Raw genomic sequence first — 25,841 nt, 5'->3', positions numbered from 1 at the left:
TATGTAAATGCAAATTATGTAACATCAACAAAGTCAAACCAAACCGTAACCTGACTAAGTTAATAATAGCTACGGTATATAAAGCAGGTTTTAGCAGGAGAGACCACGGCCGTGCGAGAGCGTTGACTAATTACTAACTTGTTTACACACATCAGCTTGGGTTACGGGAGGTCGGTTAGAAATACCTCTACTCTGGGTTTGAACTGATGCGGCAGTTATTTACATTGGCAACACACGGCGGAATTACATCTGCGAAAATGTTTTGTGAAAGCTATCGCCGACGATCAGGGAAAATGACTAGATGACAGTACAGATACACGCCTCTCTCTCACGATACTTAACTATCAACTACTCAACTAGAACTAAATGTCGTTGTGAAGAACAATGGAATGTACGAGTTGTCTGGTTGAGAAGGAGTCAATGGGTGTTTGTCAGAGTGCAAGGTGTGTAATTTCACCCCCGTCTCAGGAACTTGCCTTGTTGGGGGCGGGATAGTCCCGCCCCCAACCTCTACATGTCCTCCACCACAGATCATTGGTCAGGAGGATATTGGAAGTATTTGATACTTTGTTAGACTGCTTCAATTGCTTGACACTCGCGGATGAAAAGGATAGACAAAACTTTAAGAGGTGTCAAGTTGGGAGAAATGTGTCTGTCTACTTTGGAGTTAGACAGATTGGGCTGCAAAAAGTGAGGTCATTCTTTTAACATGGTGAAAAGTGTGTTAAGGTGAAAGAATTGGAGAACTGGAGATGGTTGCCAATTTCTAATAAATCCAGTCATCGTTAGTCATCACTATACACAACTATAGTAAACCTAGTCACCAGAATTACATGGTTTGTAACAGAGTATGGATTATTGGACACACTAATGGAAAAAAGCCTTTCGTACTTTAGTGAATACGTTACAAACTCACCAATCTTAAACAAAATGAGGAAGTGGTAGTGTTATTTCAGTTCACAAATTTCGAATTGATAAAAAATGGAAGAGATAGTTCGCTGTTTATAATTTTCCCACACACCGACCAGAATCAAACGATGTCCGTATTCACACATACTCATATGATATATTTTCTAAAATTAGAATAGATCTCGAACATATTACGTAAATAATAAATAGTTGCGAGATTCCATACCTAAAAGCTCCGCAATTCACTAGTCAAAGAGAGACAAAGAACAAGTAAAATCAATATCGATGAGTCATGAGACTACATAATTAGGCGCTGCTGTTAGACATTATTTGAACTACGTCATGAATTTTCGCACCTAAATTTTCATTTTAGTGACTTAACCGGCATTAATATTAGAGACAATTTTGGCTGCTATAGTGACAAAACGTAACGAAATCAACAAAATTAAATAGAACAAAATTAAAAAGTTATAAATCACTGGAATTGTGGTGTTTTAATACGATCAATAATTTAATAAAACTGAAAGATGGTGCTCGGCTGATATGATGATGGTTGGTGAATTAACAAAAAATCTACATTCAGTTACTTAACCTCCCCTCACATAGAAGGACTGATAACAAGCTTGAAAAGAGCAAGTGCAATCAAGTATCTTTAATTAAAGAGCTAATGAAATTAATTGCTCGGTGACAGGCACTAGACCTTTTAATAACATAAAGCTGAGGGCTTATCCTGACAGGTTCCTATTATGGAGGGGTGGAGGTTCTTATGAAAGCTCTGCTAGTTTAATACCTGCTAATGGAACTCAGTATAAAGTTACGATAATTGCGCCGACGATGACGGGAATGAAATGAATTTAAAAAAAATACAAAGTATTGAAATATGGAAAGAACGAAATATCCACATTTAGGCGTTTACAGACCGACATAGGGCCGTCAGGAGTGTCACCTGAAATATAAATGGCTTCCTTTAAAGCATAGCTTTCCCTTTTGTATAGCACTTTTAGTTGCGTGCAGTAGGACGTAAGCAAATAATTAGGCCATAACAGACCTCAACAGGCCATAACAGGCCTACTTCCAGTGTAGAGTTTAACGCTGATCTAAACTAGAAGCTATGATGAGAGGTTGATATGATATAAGTTGCTAATAGCATAATAGAAAGTCAATACAAAAGTGGTGGAGCTATAGAGTTTGGTGACGCTGCATGACACCTAACCACAATATACAGAACTGTGACCCAGTCGAGACTGCCCAGTCTTGGGATAATAAAGGCAAGCAAACAGAACATTACTTTGATTGTAACCTCAAGAGTAAATTCATGAGTATAAGTAGCGAACTGCCTGTCAACAACTGAGGAGTAGCGTGAAATTTCAGACGGTGGTTAAAGAGGGGTAGAAACAAACAAACAGTAACAAAACAGAGGGTTATCTAGTCTGTGGGAGAATTAGACAAACTATCACTGTAACAACAACAACTTGTGGTAATTTAGCCTGAGGGAGAAAGGGTAATCTCGCCTCGTTAATTAGATTGTGGGTTAGAACAATTCAAACTAACGGCTCAACTTAACCCAGTCTTAATTTCCGGGACTACTGTTTAGTCTTGTTTAACCAGTGGTTAATGTTCAGCTACTCGGTTAACATGGCCACCAATGTGGACTTGACAACTGAGTGATGTCACTCATATTGCTACTGTTAAATACTAGACTTGTCTTTGGTTATTGGTTAATATTTCAGAAGTTTCATAATTGTGTGCCAAAACCAGTAGAAACAGAAATATACCAAATAAACGGAAACGAAATTCACAAATGAACAATGGTAAATAACAACAATGCATGAAAGAAACGTGAAGAGAACAAAGCGATAGCAGTAACCACAGGAACGCATATGATTAACGTCGGCCAAATCACCCCGCACACTAAAACACTCTCCATTCACAACTGAGTGTAAAAACTTGTGCAGAAAGGAAGTAGAGTGTAGAGGATTGTCAGGGAATTACAGTAGAGGATCACTTCCACGACACCTCTGTGTAAACGAATTGCTTTAATAATCCGCGAAGGTGTTTAAGGCAAGCACATGATTCCCAGACTGAAATGGATTAGAGGGTACCAGTTAGGGGGTTCCAGTTCAGTCTGTGCTTCCAGGGTTTTATTTGGAACTTTTACACCAATTACGTAATTGGCAAAACAATTGAAAACTCTCTGGGAAGTACAGATTACAGGGCGATAGGGATTGCCGGTCACTGAATGAGGGGCTTCTTCGTTGACTAAACAAACAATCATCGACAATACAATATGATTATGACTGTATTTTACCGGTATGAATTGTGATAATTTCATCTTCCACTGACGGTAACGATTTATTCATTATACAGACCAGAAATACCTCAGTCTGGTGTACGTGGGTGTGTGTCTATAATATCCTTCAATATAAACGGAGATGTCAATATTCGAATACTTTTTGTAGAATCATACTCATACCTCTTCTTCTAAACAAGCATTTACACACTGTCCTCCACCTAGTTCAAAATTACCAACGTCTATTATAAAGTAAATGGTATGATACTCCCCGTAAAACTATTCTCAATTGTTAGTTTGTCTAAAGCACTATAATATTATATAATCACTATTTTTAGATTTCTCACTGATCATCAGTCATCAAAGCTTCGGTTGCTTTTATTTACCTGATGGGAGTTTAAAGATGATTCTGATTTCTTTGTTCAGATGTTTACTTTTAGGTAGACAATGGTAATGGTTAGGACTGGAAGTAACGCTAGTTTTCATCCATTTTGGAATCAAAATTCTTCCGTTTGGAACGTCACCTACCAACCACGTCTATTGTATGATTGTAAAGGAGAAGCTCGGTGGAGTAAACTCAGCTTTAATTTATGGACAATTTCAGGAGAGAGTTTCTTTTTCAAACGCCGTGTAATTTAAATATACACATATTTAGGCGAGGGTACAGGGTCAAGCGAAAGAGCGGATGGAGAAATTGATAACCCTAATTATGATGTGGTATAATAATTCACTTGTAGTTTGAGCAAATTTTCTATCTGACATTCGTGATGTCAATGAATAACAATTAATATTAGGTGCTCAGTTATTCAACTTCGATATCTTTATTATTATTTTATTATCTTTCTATTGTTTTCGTTCATTTATATCGAAATAACACATCTAATCTCGCGTAAGAAATGAAACATTTTTTTTCTGAATATTGATTATAAAATTTTATGATATAATCTTGTACGCGAATTGCTAAGAGTTTCCGAGATTTTATCCGTTTGAAATTCAAAAGGCTACCACTACCGGAAAACCCTAATAAATCCTCTAACGAAGAAGAAAAAACAGTTTTTTAAAACTGACATCTGAAAATGAAATGGTCACATATTTTACTCCATCAGAGGAATTAGAAAATACGATAATTATTTAAAAGTTCCTACTACACTTGCTCTATTCTAAGTAATTATTGTGTGAAGGTAGCCTGTACCAAATAATAAAATATCATTCAATGTTCATCTCTCACTCAATTCTCAATCAACACATTTGCATCATCCAGCCTTCTTAATACCCGTCTTTTTATTTCTCTGAATGTATCGAAACTAAACCAAAATCGGCAAATCAAAACATATTTTGATTTTTTCGGCGTCGTCTCACGACCAAGCGTTCATATAAGCCCCCCTATTCCGCACAGTACGTCACTTAACTTTCTAGTCTCTGCAGTGAGATTGTATTGTTTTGGAAACCAGAGCTAGATACCCACCCAGGTGTGATGGTTGTTAAGGAGATATGATATTTGCTAAGGAGAGATATGCTTGTTGTTAAGTAGATAAGCACACGTTACTAAGGAGATATGCTTGTTGCTAAGGAGGCAACGAAACATCACTCTCCGAGCTTATATCCTGAGTATCACTGTTCTCATTATCGGAAGAGTAAATGAGACTAGATCTGGTGGAGAGCGAAGCCCCGGTCTTCCTACTGGGAACTGTCCGTTTAGCCTTGCTCCCCCTCTCGCTCTTCCGATCCTCCTGATTACTGTGAGTCATCCTCTCCAGAGTCTTGTCAAACAGTTCCTGAGCGAAGTTGTGGGGGTCGGCGGGTTTAGCGGAGTTGGTCCGCTTGTTGGAGATGGGGCGTGCCGGGTTCCGGGAGCGGGGTTTGGGCAGGGATTTGCTACTGGTGTAAGGGTTCACCCCTCTCACCAGACTGTCACTGTCTGTAGGTGACTGGTTGTTGAACCCCTCTGGCATTGAGTTGTGGTGGTAAGGTCGGGCTGGCACCCCCGCGTCCCTTTTAGAGGGTATGTCTAAGGAGGGTTTGTAGCTGTTGTGGTGATCTTTACCGTTACCTAGGGGACGTCCTTCTATTTTAATGGGGTATCCGTTCGCTTGTGTGAAGCCTTTCTCAGGATACTGAAAAACGTGATTTGTTAGTTTCACTATAACGGAATACAAAAAGGTATGTCTCAGTCAACGCTTCATTGAAATATCAGTCTATTCTGTGGAACATCTGATTAGAGAGCCATTAAACAGATGGAAACATTTAGTTGGAAACATTTAGTTGGAAACATTAGTAGCTTTTCCTCTTCATAATATTAGTTTAGAGGAGAACTGGTATTCAGAGAGGAAAACTCACTTGTAAAACTAAACTACATCATGTATCGAGATATGACGCGAAAATGTTGATTTTTGTAAGCTTTGCATAGTTCTCATTAGAAAACTTTGTAAAACATGTAGTGAATGAATATGAGCATTGCTACATGTAGCCATGCTTAGCTTGCACGTATGATACATAGCCCTAACAAGCATATAATTCTCTCTTTCACTGTAATTGTCACTTGTAGGTGCCTTGTTAATATACTTGCTTGTTATTGCTCACTCTACATTTGAAATTTGATGTAGAGCCAGATATTTTCAGTTTTATTGAAAGCTTCTCAACCAGAGCCATTTGAAAGGAGCTCTGAGCGGACCCTCTTGCCCCCTTGAATATTGATGCCTCAATGTGATGGGTAACGATATCTCGCTATCAGCGTCCTTCTCCAACCCCAAATCTAAGAAGAATATCTCTGAATGCTACCTGCATTGTCGACAGTGTGAAGAGTGGGTAAGAGGGAGCTACCTTTTGGAGAAGGAGTATCCGTGTTTTAACGCCCCGACCTGCTCCAACATTCTCAGACCTCTAGACTACCCTCCCTCTCCTCACTACTATCACTGTCTTTGTGGCAACATTGATATTAGGTGGGCGATATTGCAATATAATGTGTGTTCAAATATTGTCAGTTTACTGATTTAGAGTTCTCAATCTTACTATTTAATGCTCTGAAACGGATGTCGGTGTCTTTATACTTCAACTTGAATGGCCAGTAATTTCATTATTTCCTATTCAGGGAGAACTATGGACCTCTAGTACTGGGCTGTTCCCGATGTGGAGATTTGGTCAGACCCACCCTAGAACCTCCCCGGAGACATTATTTCCTGTGCACGTGCAGTAACTACTGGGACAAGTTCTGCTATGGTAACGAGACAGAACCTTGTCTAGCGTGCGGGTTTGAGGTGGTTCCCAGGAGCGCACCTCCTACGTTGTGGTACTTCTGGTGCATGTGTGGTGAGAAGAAAACCCAGCTGAGCTACAAACAGCCAACATTAGACTGTCCCGGTAAACAGTGCAGGGAGAATATAGTGGGGATATCAGACCCTCCTCAGATACTATATTACAAGTGTAAAGCGTGTACTGTGTACTTTAAGGACCACGGTTTCACCAGTGTCCCTCAGCCCTGTACCCTATGTCCTGCTAAGATCTGGCCTTCCCACGCCCCAGAGCTCCAGCACTATCTCTGTCCAACCTGCTGGATGTACTTCGGTATTCGGTCTGACCCGGACGAGAAACTAAGATGTAGAAGACAGGACTGTAAGACTCTGATAACACCATCAATAGACCGCCCTGAGTCTATATACCTGAGAGAAGGACAGTTCATAGCCCCGCCCCCACGTGATAACACCGTCCCTCACACCCCCTGTTACTTCCTCTGCAACTGTGGGGCTCTAAACGGGGACTACTGGTGGGAGCAGAGCTGGAACCCTACAGACCCCCAGTTCTGTGACAAGTGTAAGTTTGACGTCTACCCATTCTCCAGGCCCCTGTGTAACCGACAGCACGTGGGTTACTTTAGTTGTAAGTGTGGTGTGAAGTGGAGGAGCGAGAGGGCGTACCCGGGGGTTAGTCAGAGTTGTAGGGGGTGTAAGGAGAGTGTGGCTGCTGTGAGGACTGAACCTAAGAGTACTAGGGGTGTGGTTGTGTAGCTCTTATTACGCTCTGGTGGTGTTCGGATAACTCCTAAACAAATGACAGTGATTGCTGAACTAGGTGACTTGGGATGACTTGTGTTTTATGACTGGTTTGACTGGAACTAACCAATAAGACTTGTTTGTCTGTGTCCTCTGGTGTCTCGTTGCCTAGGTCCCCGGTAGCCTGAAGAGGGTGATTAGTATCTGAGTTAAAATTACTATCATGGGACGATTTTGACGGAATCTGAGAGGTTCTGCCATGTTTAAGTCCAACCATTAAATTGGTTCTTCAGAATTACTGACCACATGATAATGAGTCGACATAATGACTGAATGACGTAAGCTAATGACGTAAGCTAATGAAGTTAAAGATATTAACTAATTAATGTCGAACGTAACTCTAATTTGAACGTTCCCATTTTGATCTCATGATGATGGTTTCTGTATGATTATTTTACTACGAAATATTATGGTGCTGCAACTATTATTTACCTTATCCGATGCATTGGCTAATGCTATGTAGGCATCGTCGGATTTTGTGGACAGTTTAGTTTTCCCATCATATTCTATCATCTGAATGAGTTCCCTGACGTTGATATCGTCTGTTTTCCTATCGGAACTGATTGCACCATCCTCTGTTGGCTCCCACTCCTGGGTTAGTTTTATATATTAGTAAGGTTTAGAAATACAGCGAAATCCTTGTAACCATGAACATGTCTAACTCAAAATAAAAAACACATTTTTGTTGGTCCTAAATTAGGCATGCAAAACTGGTACGAGGTGTTTAACTGCATACTTGTTTTTAATCTTTATCATATCAGAATCGAATCAGTTATATGTTATATTTCCATTAATGTTGACGGTATATATAGGTTTTTGCAGTGAAAGTCACGAATTCAGATGTTGTCTCACCTTATACTTGCAGTTTTGGTATTCGGGCCTTTTCCAGATGTAAATAAGTCTGTACTTTACCGCGTTCATAAACGACTGAAACATAATAATATAATTTGATATAAATATATCGTTACATAAGCGGTAACAAAATAATATGATTAAATATTTATTTGATTGTTTATTCAATATATTTATTAACTTTATTAAACATGAGTTATTTCCTGCATTCTGGGAACTACAAACTGCTTCCTTAACTACTGAAGATTTATTTAGAAACCACACGGGGTACCTAAACGCGGCCAAGGTTCAATATTTTTGTTAAGACACTACACTCTCGCCATAAATCCAGCAAGTCTTACCGTTTTAAATCTCTTGACATCCATAATACTCTCATACAATATCTCCCCAATGAGGATGACTCCAGACACTGCTATAACCACAAAGAAAGTGTAACACAGCCCGTAGATATTAGCCAGGTTTAACGAGGATGATCTAGTAGTTTTGCCCTTAGAAGCGCAATCTCCCTTACTCCACTTCTTCCAGAGAGCATCCAGCTCATTCTGCTCACTCAGTGTTAGCAGAGCTGCGTTGAAGGTTTCCAGGTAGGGAGAGTTCGGGGGGAACCCAAACGCGTACCTGAATATTAGTATCAGTAGTAAGCAGAGCTGCTTGTTGATAATTTAGACTGTTAAATACTTATGTATCGTGTTGCTTGTGCTGATGTAAGCTGGTGGTTTGGATTAGTGTTTGAAATAATGCTATATAGTATAGGACATAAGGGCGGGAATGAAAAAGAGGTGAACACAAGAGCGGAGGACACGAGGGTGTCGGACACAAAGCGGTACTTTGTGTTCTCCGCCCTCGTGTACTCCGGTTCCCATAATAGTCATAGATTATCAATTAACATTTACCATATTCATTTCTGGAACTGATGTAATATGAATTAATTATTTTCATTGATCTTACGACTAACCCAAAAGAAAAGAGCTGTTCCCCAATGATCTGAAGGTTGCAAGGTTTAGTGTTAGCCTCGAATGTAACAATGGCTCCACCGTAGAAGAAAATGTATTCTTCTTCTCTTGCTCTCATGAAACCCTCTTCCACTGACGCCACACTGTCCTGAGAAGGTCATTCAATTTAATCACTAATAAATACTGAAAACTGAAAAGGAGCACAAGGGTTTTATTATGATAAATTGGTCTTACATTTTCTTGAGGAACACAATTCATGAGTATAACTGTAGTTAAAGTAGACAACTGAAATGATTAAATTAAATGCTGAAGATAAAAGAAATATATTCATTTTGCTAAGATTATGTTTGCGTTTCATTGCTCAACAGCTGTTCGAAGGATCAAATATAAGAACAACTGAAATGAAGATTTAAATGTAAGCTAACCATCCGCTTGTAAACTTCCTCCAGCTCAGAAGACTTTGCTGCTCCCAGTAGAATCTCTGCATTAGTCCCATTTACCGTCCCCCACTTTACTTCATCTTGTGTAATCAGATCTGATATTGAGTTTATACCGTTCTCCATCCGTGTCACTGTCAAGAAAGCTGCCAAGTTGGCGGTGTACATAGCCGTTACGATGAGGATCATGAACCACCACATTGCTAGAATAACTCTGCCTGACATGTTACGTGGCACTCCCTCGACTGGTCCGATGCTGAACAAACAGGCTGCTATCATCCACAGAGAGTTCCCTACATTCATTAGCTCCTCTTTATTCTCACTAGGGTCACTTAGTCTTGTCTCAAACATGCAGTTATCAACCCCTTCATCAGCTGTTATCTTCATCTCCTTATTACATCTGAACACTTCACAGGACTTACAGGAGCACCGCAGAGCTGCGTGCATCCTCCGACCGTAGAACCCGAATGGAGACATATGATCATACAACCATATTAGGAGAACCATCAATACTGCAAAAGCTAAGATAGCGTACCAGAGATCAACATCGAAGGGTTTGGTCCAGAAGAAGGGGTCACTTTTAGCCTCCTTGATCTTTGTAGTCATGACAAGACCAGTATTTATAAAAGGGATAGAGAAATCAATAGCTCTCTCTCTGGCCTTGTTCATAGCAAAGTTTACTGCCCCAACATCAATATCTCCATCTAACAGCATCTTGATTAGCCCGTTCCAGGACCCATTAGGTTCTGGGGACCCGAACTTCTTGTCCGCTGACTCCACGAAAATATAGTCGAACTCAAGATGCTGAGCCAGCCTCTCAATCAACTCAATACAAAGACCAGAGTAACAGAGTTTAGTGTCGTTAGGAGTCTTCAGGGTACAGTTTCTGTCTATCTTGATAAAGGGAGCTTCCTGGTGGAAAGGAGTTTGTTGGAGTGTTCTTACAACTTTCAGTTTGTTATATAATGTATATTTTTAGAGTTTGCTGGGCAATTTCATTTCAATATAATAAAGTCGATACGTTCTCAAAATAAGGTAGGTCGTTTAAGATTCCTACTACATATTTGAAATGTCTAGAATTCTGCACGATGGTACGCTAAACACCCCCTAACCTGTGTGATGCCCAATCTGAGAATCCTTCCCTTCAGACTCCTAACTGCGCTGGTTGGCACGTCAGTAACCCTGCCGTTCCACATGATATTCTCACTCTTGTTAAGTGCCAGTCTCATTCCAGACTCCAGGTTTATCGTAGGCGACCACTCTCCCACCTGGGGGAGTGTTTTAATTAAAATAAATGATCATTACTCAGTGGGAAATGATACCCTTTTAAATATAACCGCAAAAGCGGCCGTTGCCTGTTAGAATTAGATATAGCCGCTTTTTGCCGCTAAAGTAAGATGAGCGACCCAGTTTTTTATTATATGAACAGTAGTCAGCATTGCTGTCTCACAGTCTCTGTAATTAGGCCTAAGCCCTCCAAGATATTTTCTGCGGAAAATCTATACGATGGTTTCCCAGAGTCATTTGTCTTATCACCTGACCCGTTCTTCTATGACAATGCAGCTTTACCCAGGAGTTCTGTGGTCTACCGGGCGAGTACCACCAACTACCATAATCTAATTCCAATGGATGATCTGTCAAGTGATTCTTGTCTACCAAGGTGTTCAAGACACCGTACACCTAGTCTAGTGGTCCTCCTGCCAATACAACAAATTTACTGATCTCCCCATGTCCACCTCTGTTCCGTTTGCTTGTGTGCACGTGCATTTTGCTTCTGTGCACGTGCAAGAACAGAATCCAATCAAGACTAATTACCACGTGCTATCAAAACTCTTCCGCTCATCGCTGTAAAATGCCAATTTGCAAGATAATTTTGATTTGCAAACGAGGCGTTTAGGAATCTGTAACCACAGCTGTCTGTGCCTTGGTCAGAGAGGATCCGCATTCCAAATATATGTGACGCAAAAAGAATGTAGGAATTTTAAATGGCCATAATTTCTGAGATGAATTTAAAAATCACTCCATTTTTGTATATTTATTATTTAAATTATTATAAAAATATATGAAAATAAGAATAATATGTACAATTAAAATACTTAATAATCAATAATTCGCTAAATCCAGCGTCCCTTATTACTATTACTGAGTTCATTTTTGCGTCACCCTGTATATTATGTTAAATTTATATACCACTCCCCTAAGTTCCCAAGTATTGCTGTTTAGATGAGGATGCGCGTCAGTCATCCTTGCGGTTTTTATTTTTAGACCTGCTATACCGCAAATGATGGATTTATGAATTTTATATGGTGTTATAATAATGATACGGCGGGTTTTAAGGACGTAGCGTTTTGTTTAGATTAATGTTTATATTTCTTGGTAAACGAACATAAACAGGTACAGATAAACGAGAACACCAGCTCATACCTTGTAAATCTTCTTGTATCTGAAGTTTACGAGATCATATCTCTTGGAGACAGGTCCCCCTTGGTCATCAAACTGTATTTTAGAAGTGACTCCTTCAAAACTCGACTGAGGAGAACGGTTTTTATTATATCAATAATCATCATCAAAACCGCCGAAACATTTTCACTCGGTTAACATACATTAGTTTCAGAATAGCTATAAAAAGCTGTTGAATTCGGAATATTATTATCAAATGTGGCTTAAATCAGTACATAGCCCCACGGTTCTCAAACTGCCAAACAATTTGAAAGTGGCCACTATTACAGACCGTAAAACCACTATAGTCTATACACCAACTTATTCCTCACCTCCAACATGTAATGAAGCAGCATCTTGCCTTCATTGTAATGGCGCACTGGAGTTGACCAGAAGTCCAATATAGGTGGGTTGATCTCCAGGTGATCCTCGTGCATTACTGTTCTCAAAGCGTTAGCTACTACCCACACACTGTCGTATGTTAGATAAGCTCTGTTCTGAATAAATAAGCTTGTTAGATTCTGCGAGGAAGAGGGAGATGGGTTGGAAGGAGGTGGCATTGCCTTTCACCCGAAGTCCATTAAAATGTAAGCTGTCTGCTGTGGCGAAGACATTTCTACGATTTTTCTCAAAGACTCGGTATATTAAGCCGAATAGTGTGGGTATATTAACCATGGTAATGCTTTTATAGTGACGACCATAGTTACAGATGTAGTGCTGGTATGGAACTATAGTAACGCAATTGCTAACTTAGGTATATTGAAAAAATGGAATATTTGTTGTGCTCCGTAAACCCAATAAACTCATTAGCAACTTTATTATGCTGGAATAGTTTTGCATGAGAAAACCTAAATTCTGCAGTGAAAAGATTGAGATAGAACCCTGATAGTTTTCAAGTTATATTGAAGCACCGATTAGTAGTAAGTCTCGGAGGAAATCAGAGGCAGGCCAACTACACTCCTGAGATTTACAATTTCCGAATTATTCCCTTTTAAAGATATATCATGCAGTTCAACTGATAGTACCCACCCGTAAATCCACCCCTATAGATTCAGACTCCGTTTCTTCAGTCTCTCTCTTAGGACCTGTGGATTGTGGAATATGAGTTGTCTGTTACAAATGTTTAGGTAGATGGTACTTTAACATGTCTCAAAGTCAATCAATACTAATGTCATACAAGATGAATAAAATCCCTGGAAGATATTACACTTTTTAAAAGAGCGCAACTAATTCCATCCCTCTTACAACCTTATCTTGGTCCTCTAAAATGTAACCTAAAATGCACGTACTGCACATAGTTCACGTTCTAGTAAAGAATTTGTTATAGCACGTGCTGTACATAGTTCACGTTCTAGTAAAGAATGTGTTATAGCACGTGCTGCACGTAGTTCACGTTCTAGTAAAGAATTTGTTATAGCACGTGCTGTACATAGTTCACGTTCTAGTAAAGAATGTGTTATAGCACGTTCTGTACATAGTTCACGTTCTAGTAAAGAATGTGTTATAGCACGTGCTGCACATAGTTCACGTCCTAGTTAAGAATGTGTTATAGCACGTGCTGCACATATAAGTTCACGTTCTAGTAAAGAATGTTTTATAGCACTTGCTGCACATAGTTCACGTTCTAGTAAAGAATGTGTTATAGCACGTGCTGCGCATAGTTCACGTTCTAGTAAATAATTTGTTATAGCACGTGCTGCACGTAGTTCACATTCTAGTAAAGAATGTTTTATAGCACGTGCTGCACATAGTTCACGTTCTAGTAAAGAATGTATTATAGCACGTGCAAATGCACGTTTTGGTAGGTGCAGCACACTTGACAATGACACCATGGTGCTAGTTCACACTTTATAGCACGGGTGTTAGTCTAATTTGTATGTTCCGTACCCCAATAGTACCTCCCAGCGATCTCTGGAGAGCTCTTCGTATTTTCTCCTTGGTGGGTGAGTTAGTGGTGGCAGGCACAAACCCTATCACACCTTGCACGTACTCTTCAAACTTGTTACTCGTTTTGTTTAGCAGGTTTTGCTGAGAAAAGAGGTTGTTTTTAGAGGCTAGAGCTTTGAGATGGTGGTGTTAGGTTGTGATCTTGTTTGTCTGTAATTCGAACAATATTCTTAGTTTTCAAAACTACACAAGGATTCAGAAGTTACACGAGACCTGATAAAAGGTGTAAACTTACTGCATCGTTTATAGTTCCATCAGTAACGACCCACGCGTACTGTGGACCAATAAGACCGATATCCTGGGCCGCCTTGAGTATGGGTCTAGCGTAACCACTGTGTACGTTCATAATGAAAATACGAGACTCGCTCCTCTTTAGGTTCTGAATCTGTTTACTGAAGATATCATCATTAGAATAACATTAGAATGATATTAAAATAACATTAGAATAACATTAGAATAACATTAGAATGATATTAGAATAAAATTAGGATAACATTAGAATAACATTAGGATAACACTGTATTTATACGCAATGGTGAATGGTCTATAGAAACCAACCGGTCTGAGGTTTTGGCTGCTGGACCGGCAACTAAAAATTGTTGAAATATTGTTGAAATATTTAGAATATGTTCTCTTGTATGTGTTTTTTATTCCAATTGAACGCTCCAGCTATTGGCTTCAACCGACTCATTAGTTAATAGCCGTCTTTTCTAGATTAAAGAGCTGACATTTAGGACTATTCATCTGGCGTGACACTTTTTGAAAGAGAAATGTTTAGTCCAGTGGAGGAGGTTTTTAGTCCGGTAGAAAAGGTTTTCAGTTCATTTGGACCAGTGGTGTGCGCCGCCGTGTTCTACCAAAATCGGCGGCGGCTTGGTCAAAATTAGCGGTGGCGGCGGCGTTCGGCGGCATGGCCTGTGGACAATTAGCAGTTTCAGTTGTGACTGAGCGACAAAATTGAAATTCATTGCTTAGTATAGGTAAAGGATTGACTTATTAGTATTAATAAGGTTTAGACAGTTGCAAATTTTTCTTCAAATTCAATTCATCGTTGATCATTCGTATGACAGGAATTCACAATTTTATGAAACATTGCATATGCTACATCGAACTACTTGACGTCAGACATGCTAGAGGGATTTTATAATTATATTCAGCAATTATTATAACGAAATACGCGTTCGATATAATTTTCAAATTTTTTTGAGTAATTTTTTGAAAATTCAAATTTTAAAAATACCACGTTCACGCCGTTTGCGCCGCCGATAAATTGTTCGGCGCAGCGGCGTGGGCTAAAAACTCGGCGGCGGCGCACACCCCTGATTTGGACTGGTGAGTTAGTTGAAATACAAAGAAATTCTTCGAATCTTATTAACGAAAAGAATTATGTCTAAGATCCTGAGCTGAGTTTGACTAAACTATCGTCCAAGCTTGTAAATAGTTCCCGATTCAACCACTAGCTTCGCATGCAAGTGCACGTGATCACTGGATCAGACAGCAAAATAGTTCTCATTTTTAGAATTATTGAATCGGAGCTAAAATTGGATCGTAATAAAAAACAATACTGTAGCTACTACTAGCTCACCTAACGTCGATATTATTGACATCTTGGGTAAGGGGATCATCTCGTTCGCTAAAATCTTTATCTTTCTTTTATTGGAGTATCTTTGAAACGTTATCAATCCGTTAATACCTGAGGCCATGACTTGATTATCATAATTTAAATAACAAGCGTTATGATGATAGTAACGACATGAAGACTGTTATTCCCAATTAGCCACCTGTGTTTGGTTTCTCTGGTGTGCCTCATGATTGTTTTAAAATGAATTGGGAAATGAGCAATGCAATTTTAGTGTCGTTATAAAGATCACATTAAGGATAATGTAGCTCATGTACTGAATACAGTGCTGCAAATGATCGTGGTACAAATACCTAGACAACATATAAACTGTAATTCACTTTTCAGTGAAAATTAGATAAAACATCATTTTTTGAATGGGGATTGTTCAGAAAGTCATGTAAGTTTGTATTGTGGGAAAATGAACATGTCCTATTGGTAAAGGAACAGGATAATTCTCAGGAGACTTTTTCAAGAGGCTTATGAATGAAAAGTCTATCGATGATTAACCCTACAACATGTCCTTATCCAAACAACGCATATCTAATGGAACGTTAGCGATTTTCCTTCATAAATTAAATAGTCTACATCAGCTCCGTGCTACAATACAGGTGCCAGTATGCCAGCATGTGCTACAATACAGGTGCCAGCATGGCTACACACAAACTAACGACACTTACCGTAACTATCCATACTGCTGATAATCGCTACACTATTCCACTTCATAGTCTCTGCCAGGTCCAGTAACGCTAAACTCTGGTACTTGTCCAGTGGTTGGAGGTGCAGTAAGAATCCGGACCATAGTTCGTTACGTAGGAACGGGTCTGGGCAAATGAAGTGGTCGTGAATAAAACTTGTAAATTGGTTGTGTAGGTATGAGAAGGTTCAGGAAGTTTATGTGAAGTGCTCTGTAAGCAGCTTTCTTTCAGTTTGAAAAGTTGAAATTGAAGTTTGCAGTTGTATGCCAAACATTTGGGGTAGGATCTCCAACTAGCTATTTTAAACTTGGTCACTGGTTTTAGTCATAATGTCACCTTATAAGTACACACGACTGTACAGGTGCTAGTATGTAAATGATAACATATTTAATGTAACTGACCTGTAGCAGTGGGGGTTATCATTGGTATTCTGAGCTCACTGAGAATATAGGAAGCCATCTGAGCGTGAGATGATCTGAAGGGACCTATCACACATGATACTCTCTTGTTCACCAGGTCCAACACTGAGGGGATGTTTATAAGATTTGACTGTATCTTATCAGAATACAATAACTTATCTCGCTATTTCGAGAAAAATAAAATTTCCCAGGTCCTTTCCTCATTTCCTGAGACATTATTCCTGGAACTAGCACTGGTTAGTAACCAGTACTAGTAACTCTCTACCATTTCTAATAATAGCACTGGTTACTCTGGTTACAAGTAACAATGGCTACAAATACTAGTTACCAGTACCATGGTTACGTGTGACTCCCTACCATTTCTGATGATAGCACTGGGAGAGTCCTCGGGGGAGTCCATCTCCATGATGACAGGTTTCAGGGTGGTGTGAGGAAGTACTGTTCTGTTTCCGTTTATCTCATCTAACGCATAGCTAAACGCCTTGTCTACCTCGTCCAGTCCTTTGTACGATAACAGACCTGGGATTTTGTCATCATTAGTAATTACTGTGGTTACTGTGGTTACTACTTACTGGTAACTGATGTTACTGTGGTTAATGTAGCCGTAACTGTGGTAACTAGTTACCGACTAGCTGTTATGCTGGTCATCAGTTGCTATGGTTACTATGGTTACTGCTTATCAGTAGTCATGATCACCAAGGTTGATTTCATTCCTTCTAATATCTTATTCTCTCAATCAATGACACGTTCAGAGCTTATATTTGCTTATGCTGCTGAAACGTTTAGTACAGAGCAGAGGTGAAATGTAAATAACCCTTATTATTATATTGGAGATTCGAGATTCAGATTGTGAAAGGAATATTCACTATCCATTTTATAAATTCATCTACTGTCAAATTCATCTACTGTCAAAATCATTAAAATTATTAACTGGGTGTAACATAATTTATACTTTGCAGACAGGGGATCGTTTACACATGTAGTGATATTCAGTGATATTTGTAGGTTTGTTTACTTTTTCAGAACAGGGGCCACCTCTCACACACGCACACTTCCGCCTCACATTTAACACACTACCCCTACTACTCAATCAAAGCATATTTGGCTCCCACGTTTCGCACTTCTCATTGGTCAATGCCATTCCCACCATTTTGCTTCACACTAGATACGTACCTACACACTTCACATCATTTACATTGTTCACCGTTGTAGCATTCCACGTTTATGTAATCATGCTATAAAAGTTTGTCGTCGTATGAACTAATTTCTGTAATGACTTTTTGTAGGCAGTATCCAAGTAGCCCGACATGTGTTCGCGAACAGGTGTGCTAGGGTTAAAGTTATAATGACAGATAATTATAAAGTAATGATAAAAGATAGTACGGCATATTACCTATCCTGAGTTCATTGGGGAAGGGTAGAGAAGAGTGGAACAAGGAACAGAGGATGAAAACAACAACGCAGCGACAACTCACATCTTTTATCATGCTACCTACTGGGTAGAAATGTAAAATTTTTGTTATCAGAAATACATCATGGTGCTATTTCCTTTATTTGCACTACAGTGCTCAACTTGATGTCAAGGAGCAAAAAGATTATCAATTGAAAACACAAAATTTGGGAAAAAACAACATTGTTTTTGGCTATTTTTACTGATGTTAAAAAGAGAGTGGAAACACAGGTGTGCTCGTCCGCAGTTGTTAGCAAAAATGAACTTTGGCACCAATTTACAACATGGATATCCATCATTCTTGACCTAGGGCCCCGGCTGGCCTCTCATCCTTTTAAACACATCCTAATCAACAGTCATGGAACTAAGTGACAACTTTATCTCCATTACCACAAAGTTCAAAAGATACCGGTCATGACACGGAAGTTTAAATAACAAACTGGCACAAAGCGTATGTTCTAATGACCGGACTGTCCAATGGCGCAGGGTAAACATGTGGTCGTCTAATGGCCGCTTAATCAGCTGATTATCCAATTCCTCGCACACAGCTCATTAACGAGAATGGTGGTTATTCTACTGAAATGATCTGTTGGCCCAGCTTGGCGGCTTTGCATGGCATTTTTGTATTATTGTTCTCATCGATTAGAAATTTTAATGTGTTAAATAAACTATCTTTAATATAACTGGGCAAAAAGTCAGTAAACGTATGTTGGGGTTTCTTATCTAGCTATGAACCTTATCATGTGATTGAGTTGAAACTTGATCCACATTAAGAGAATCGTGCAGGAATCCCAACTAAGGTCGTCTTGTCACGTAATAAATCGTAATTAAACAATCACCTAATTAATTTTGTTAACGAGATAAACAAAATGCTTGATAACTTCGTCATTTCCTATCCGTTTCGTATCATTCTTTTCAAATCAGATGCAGCAATTAATGATCTTCTACAGACATCTGCAAAAATGGGCGTCTAGCATGTGCAATCGCAAATAATAATATTGGTGATTTTATATTGAATGGGCGTGGTCTCAAATATTTTAATTTTCAAATTTTGGCAACAGAATCTTCGAATGAATACAGTATATCATTTGCAAAGCAACAAGTCTAAAGTAGTAAACACGGCGAATCGGCGATGTTAATATGTTATACGACCCAACGTATGTATAACTATACTGACTTAAGTTGAAATCCAGTGTACTGCCGCCACTAAATTGTATTTTACTGACAAATTCCCTGACGATCCTGATTCCGGTCAATTATCAGTCTTGATGAAAGAAGCAAGGCCTGCATTAAAGCAGACAGCCGGTGGAGAGCTTGCCCTGAATTCTGAATTGCGTAATGTCTACTGGGACATTACCCTGCACTTAAAATTCATCGTATTAATACTAATAATGCATATTTATTGTTTTATGTTTTTAGGCCACAGATATTCGTACCGAGCGGTACCTTTCATCCCTATTAGTATTATTAAAAATATATTTCATTTAACAGTTCGAATTTGCTTTACAATTTGTTTAAATTTGATCTTATTATAATTTTATGATTTTAAAAATTCCAAGCTACTTGGATTATAACATGCACTTACCCAAGTCCCGACCAAACTTAAGACAAAAGTAACGGACCTAAACTGGTCAGGATAATGAAGTTTCACTGTACACAAAATGTTGAAATCCAGTGTACTGCCGCCACTAAATTGTATTTTACTGACAAATTCCGTGACAATCCTGATTCCGGTCAATTATCAGTCTTGATGAAAGAAGCAAGGTCTACATTAAAGCAGACAGCCGGTGGAGAGCTTGCCCTGAATTCTGAATAGCGTTTCAAAGAAAATAGGTTATGTCTACTAAGATGTGTCTGCGTGAGGTGTACTTCTTTATTAATTGGATGTACTTTTTTAGTTTTTACATAATTAAGTACATTTAAAAAGTAATTTTTTAAATATTTTGGAGTATTTTCACTTCGACAAAACGTTCCAAAAATGAGGATTTATAGTGAAACAAAATTTAATTGCACTACAGGGCAATTCCACCGTGACGGACACCACGATTATGCCATTTTTTAAAGTTCAAACGAATGTTGTGCTCAGGATGTTGCTTCTTTATCAGCTTAAACTATTTATTAGTCCACATTTAACCTTTCTATAGGTTGTGTGAAAATTTCAGACCCCTACCATTATTACTTTCTGAGATAGCACCCCTGTGACGGACGCGACTTAAATATGACACTTTTTTTGGGTGTCTACTCAGAAGGTACCCAAATCTATCTCAAAACGTTATCTATTATCTCTAATTTGGACATGCAGTGATAGAAAAAGGTTTAGGGATTTCTGAGATACCATTTTTTTGGAGATTGCTCAGTTTTTGTTTGCGTGGCGCCATTTTCAAATTGTGACAGACGTGACTGTGACGGACACACGTTTTTTTTTCAATTTCTCCAAAACTTCTATTTGACACTTTTATCTTGTTCAGTGACCTTCATTCTATATTTATGCCAATTTTTAGGCCGCTAGTACTTCCACGAGGTCTGCAATAGCCAAAATCGTCCATTTTGGGCATACGCGAGGGTATCAATCTAGGGGCAGCAATTATTTCTCTACTTGAACAAATTTATAACTCTGGTAAAACATTCATCTCTGTTCAACACATCACACTGTTGAGACCATCTCCCAAAAGTTTCATTACTTTAGTGTTTAAAATGTGGAAGATATTGAATTTTTACTTCAAAAATATGCGAAAATAGGGTAAAGTCCATTTTTTGTGCCTTTTACCCCTGAAAAAGGTTAAGGCAAATAAAATGGCAAAACTCAGTAAATTTAATTATTGAATTGCATATGATGTTATTTGATAGTCTAGTCAACATATTCAAACCTTATTTGACTTCAATTTGTCTTGGTTTTAGTCAAAATAATGGAAATATGGATAAAAATGGCTAAAAGTGAGCCGTACGCCCATATATGGGCATATACAAAATTATACATAACTCAGTCATTTTCTGTCCAATTTTCGATTTGACAACATCGTTTTGTTAAGAACGGTCTCAGCTTTCACAAAAATGCATTTAAAGTCTGTTAAAAGATTTTTTGGAGCATTTTCAAAAAAATGTGACGGACGCGACAAGTTGGGACCCCCCTTCCAAAAATTTTTTTTTAAAAGATACAAGCCTGATAATTTCTACGGTACTCCCTTACCTTCAGAAGAGATAGGTTACAGTGGTTTTTTGAATATAAATAGCACTATGTGGCTCTGAAAAAACTTTTTTGCTTAATTTTGTGACGGATGCGACACCATCTTTGTGGAAATTTTTTAGAAAAATTATTTGAGTAACGGTTTTGAAACTTTGCATGGCTCTCATTCTTATGCCTATGCTTAAGTGTATGGAATTTCATAGAGAAATATTCCTGCATACCCAAACTATGGCCCTTTGAAAATTTGAATGATTTTTTTCATTTCCGAGTAGTGTTCCTTTGAATGAGAAAAATCAAAAGTTAATGCAATATGAAACAAAAAACTTTTGTTGACCTGTAAGGTTAAGAGTCTAATGAACATATTTTAACCAAAATTAGGTGCCTATCTTAACATTTTTCATTTTCACCAAGTGGAACCTTACCGTGGAATTGCCCTACAGTCAATTTAAATTTGCTGCTGTGTACCAATACAATCAAAACAACCGCAAATGTTAAGCTAAAAGAATCCAGAGACCTTATCCTTAAAATGGTGAGAATGAAATAAGCTAAAAAGACACTAAATACTAATTCACGCCTTCAAAAGGTGAGAATGCGCTAAAAATACGCTGAACTCCTTTGTTCGCCAGTGAAGTTCCTGTCAAATCTGACAAATGAAGGCCAGTCATTTGCCAAACCGTACAGGAAGCAGCCCGAGTAGTCACTGGAACAGAAATACACAAAACATTTATTCATGCTCCAGACTCTAATCTGGCGTGTCTACAGCATCTTATAACTCAATTTGGACAAGGTTTCGCAAATGAAGGAAGGCATCATGAACGAGACAAACAATATGTGAATAAAGCTGAAATAGTAAGAATAATATCTGAATGAAATCAGAATAGAACAATTACGAACAAGACACAGGCTATTTTTGCTGTAGAACGGCAAAAGCAAAGTGGCAATTGTAGGATGAAGAGAAGAGGCAGTGTTCCAGTTATTATGGCTGTAATCTTCTCTTCATTACGGCTTCCTATCTGCATATTGCATGCGTTACCCAAGTTATGCTCTCGCTGGTGCTATATTTAAGATATAATCAATTTTTACTGCGCTTTTGACCGTCATAATTAAAACCATCGGAAAAGTGAAGCAGACATATAATATAACGAATATGTGATGAACCTAACAGGCTAGCGGTATAAAGACTTAGTGAATGTTTAGTAGATTTAATTTGTTAACATTTACTAAGTCTAATTACCTATTAAGAGATCAGGCTAACAAAATGAGCTCTTATAATATGTTTGAAAAATCAGAACTCAGTCAAAACGATTACAATAATATCCGCTTGAACGGAGATTGACTTTCATAAAACGAAGCTGCGAATGATTCCGAGGTTCGAGAAGCTACGCAAATAGCGGAAAACATTGACCTGTAAGTGTTGCTGGAAGCATCGACTAAGCGCTGCATAAACCATTAACACGGCATGATAATCGCATTTACCTATTAGTGCTGTACATAACACTATTGACATTGTTAGTCAACATGCATGCGGCTTATGCGACGATGGAAGGAAAATTCATATATATATTTCAAATAAAGTCCGGTAAGGAATATATTTCTTATACGTGTATCTCCTGTCCTATAACTTATGGCTCTTATTTTTAATGGAGCTAGTATGCAATTATAGCGGTGTTTACTTACTATAAAAACTTCTATACTACTATATACTACTATAGAAGTACTATGTAAAGATAAAGACAATTAGTATTGATAACAAATACACACCTCATATTATGTGGAATAATAATAAGGTGGTTTGAGAAGAACAGGTCGTATTGATGATAAATATGTGGTTCCATGCTATATCTGATTTAGAGCGCCACGCACTGCACAACATGGGTGGATAATGGATATATAACCAACACGTCAACAAAAACACCTAATAGTATAAACGCAGTAAAATTCTTGGTATGATATTTAATGGAACTGCAGGTGTTTTGTCCGGAAAAAAACCTTTGAGATTACTTTTTAAGTGGTTAAGCAATGTCATTCGTGTGTAAGCAATGTAATGTCATTCGTGAAAAGTGCGATTAACTATAACGGTACACGTACGCGTAAGCAACTTTACTATAAAAACTATCAGCTCACTAAATTTACCATAGCAACTATTAGCTCAAATTTCCTTTCTTATAGTTATACAGGCTTCTTATAATAATGGAAAAACTGTCATAAAGTTTCACTCAATAAGTTAAAGAATGTGATTGATAGGAAGCAATCTAAACACTAAACAGGTAAGCAATCTAAACAGTAAAAACATAAATTCGCAGACAAAATCGAAGCAATCTCGATAACCGGGTCTTATTTTATACTCAAGTGTAAGTATTTTTAAACGCAGCCAGCTCATTGTCCTTTTAAATTAGGTTATTAATGATATTTTAACACTAAGTAATCCACTTAGACAAGTGGCGTTGCTTTGGAGATATGATAGTGGCTAATGTCGATACTTAAACCGGCACCTAGCAGTCCAATGTATCACAAACAAACTATAGTGCTCTCAAAATTAAATGAAGTCGGTATCTGATGTAGCTGGAAATTACGGATATTACACCTTTTTTTCTCGATGTTCTGTGTAAGTGACCCACTTTTGTTAAGAATTTTATGATGTCACCAATGTTAAGTTGCTGTTAATGTTATTAACGGCGAATATTAAAAACCTTAGAAAAAGGCATCATAAAATTAATCATCAAGGCAACTTTAATTGTTTTCAATCTGACAACAATAGAAATGAAATCGTGCGAAAATTTAATGAACAAAAATTTGGCGGAGTGGTGGATTGGTAGAAGATCACTTTAATAATATTATTATATTATATGTAACGTAACTCTTGACAAAGTATGTAGCACTAACAGTAACTATCTTATACTTGTAATTTTTATAATAACATTTGATACAATTACAGGTAACTTTATAATGATTGTAAACTCGTGGGAATTATGATACTGAGCTTGAGTCAGCATTCTGCCTGACGAGGGAAACCCGTGCCGAATAAAAAATGTTTCTCTTTAAAATGTAGGAAACGTGAACCACAACACGTAGATTAGAAACATGCAGGCGACCACAAACTAGGAAAATATACGATCTAATTTTGCCTGGCTGCTGAGCGTAAGATCATCTCTAGACAAGCCCATCGCTCTGCACATATATATCTACGAGAAAACAAAAAATAGAGATTCCGGTCCATAACCACCAAAGTCACACAATCTTACGCTCGTTATGTGACAGTCAATCATCCTAATAACATAATGTTTGGTATGTGTCGCGCAACTAGACAACGTCTAGTTGGGTGACCTAATCCTAAGTGCTGAGTACGCTGGGTGTGACAAAAATAGCTCAACCGTTAAACATCCAATTATCGTTACAAATTAACTACCATTAATTCTAATTGAAATGGTTTTATTAACATAAAGGATTAGATAAAGTTGATTTCCAAATTGTTCGCTATAAACTGTTCTGTCCCCTCATCGTGTTAGAACTAGTATGGACTATAAAAAAGAGAGAAATTGCATTTTTGCTCCAAGATCACCTGCCATTGTCGTCCAACTACCTAAGTCTTAATAGGTACAGGTTTTTCCATAAATCATTGCTCTCAGTATCCACATTAAGGTGGCGGGAAAAAGCATGAGATATGGGGCTTCCAAATACCGAATTTCATGGTCATGCAAAGGCACTAGCACAAAAAATGTAAGGTATCTAGAGTATGTACCTAGACAAATTCATATGTCAGACTATGAGGTAGGTTGTATTTTAGTTTGGATGGAGGTTATTATGAAAGAAAGAGCTGAGGTATAATAGAGGTGACTCTCATCATTAGCTTTATTCTGTCATCGGGCTGGATTTTAATTATTGGAACCGAGAGTGAAATTTGTGGTAGCTAGAAGAAATGAGAGGAAAAATGTGGAGTGATATCCGGGTAAATTAGACGGATAAGGATACCCCTGGGAATCTTAATAAATTCTGGCGTTAAGGTGATCCTTGGATATTCCGTGCAGCGAAGCAGTGATCCGTTCACACAACTAGGACCACGAAATGTCGGGGGACTCTAGTAATAAAACAAATTCTGGCAGACAAAATAAACGAAATTATGATAATAATTAGTAATCCTGTATCCTGCCCATCCTTTAATACGGTTAACTCTCTACTATACATAACTCTCCACATCCGCCTTATTTGCTTGTAGGTTTACATAAACAGTAACTATTGAAAGAGGTAATGAAATAAAGAGATGAGAAAGCAAAACATCGACTACACTGTAAATACGAACTGTAAACTCTACATATAATACTGTGGGGTGTAAGATAAACTGCGACTGTGAATGTTTTACAATCGAACTATTGGCCTGCATCACACGGGGAAGTGAGAGTTACGATGTAGAATAATTGTGTAAAATACAGAACTTCAGGCAGGGACCTGTTTCAGCGACTATCCGGTTCATAACCGGTTCTTAGGGACGTTCACATATTTTGGATATTTCAGATTTGGCCACTTAAGACCCCCCCCCCCCTCTCCTTACACAAGCTACTTTAGACGTGGCTATTGTCAGGAAATTTACATAAACTTTTTCGG

General features: G+C 38.2%; 1 protein-coding gene across 1 annotated transcript; it reads right to left on the bottom strand.

Annotated features, from left to right (window-relative positions):
* Positions 1 to 4,085: 4,085 nt before the first annotated feature.
* Positions 4,086 to 18,099, bottom strand: LOC134812052 (glutamate receptor ionotropic, kainate 2-like). The gene is given in 19 exon segments (XM_063819238.1): positions 4,086 to 5,313; positions 7,313 to 7,369; positions 7,678 to 7,836; positions 8,098 to 8,172; positions 8,439 to 8,715; positions 9,053 to 9,198; positions 9,476 to 10,399; positions 10,600 to 10,755; positions 11,912 to 12,016; positions 12,259 to 12,423; positions 12,956 to 13,011; positions 13,825 to 13,954; positions 14,109 to 14,265; positions 15,459 to 15,495; positions 15,498 to 15,566; positions 16,172 to 16,315; positions 16,591 to 16,713; positions 16,966 to 17,127; positions 18,002 to 18,099. Coding segments are annotated over 19 exon segments (3,585 nt in total). The 5' UTR covers positions 18,096 to 18,099; the 3' UTR covers positions 4,086 to 4,764.
* Between the last annotated feature and the right edge of the window lie 7,742 nt (positions 18,100 to 25,841).

The sequence above is a fragment of the Bolinopsis microptera genome, chromosome 2, assembly GCF_026151205.1.
Source record: "Bolinopsis microptera isolate Bmic1 chromosome 2, MBARI_Bmic_1.0, whole genome shotgun sequence".
Classification (NCBI taxonomy): domain Eukaryota; kingdom Metazoa; phylum Ctenophora; class Tentaculata; order Lobata; family Bolinopsidae; genus Bolinopsis; species Bolinopsis microptera.
The sequence above is the reverse complement of the archived record's forward strand: the minus strand, read 5'-3'. Positions and strand labels throughout refer to the sequence as shown.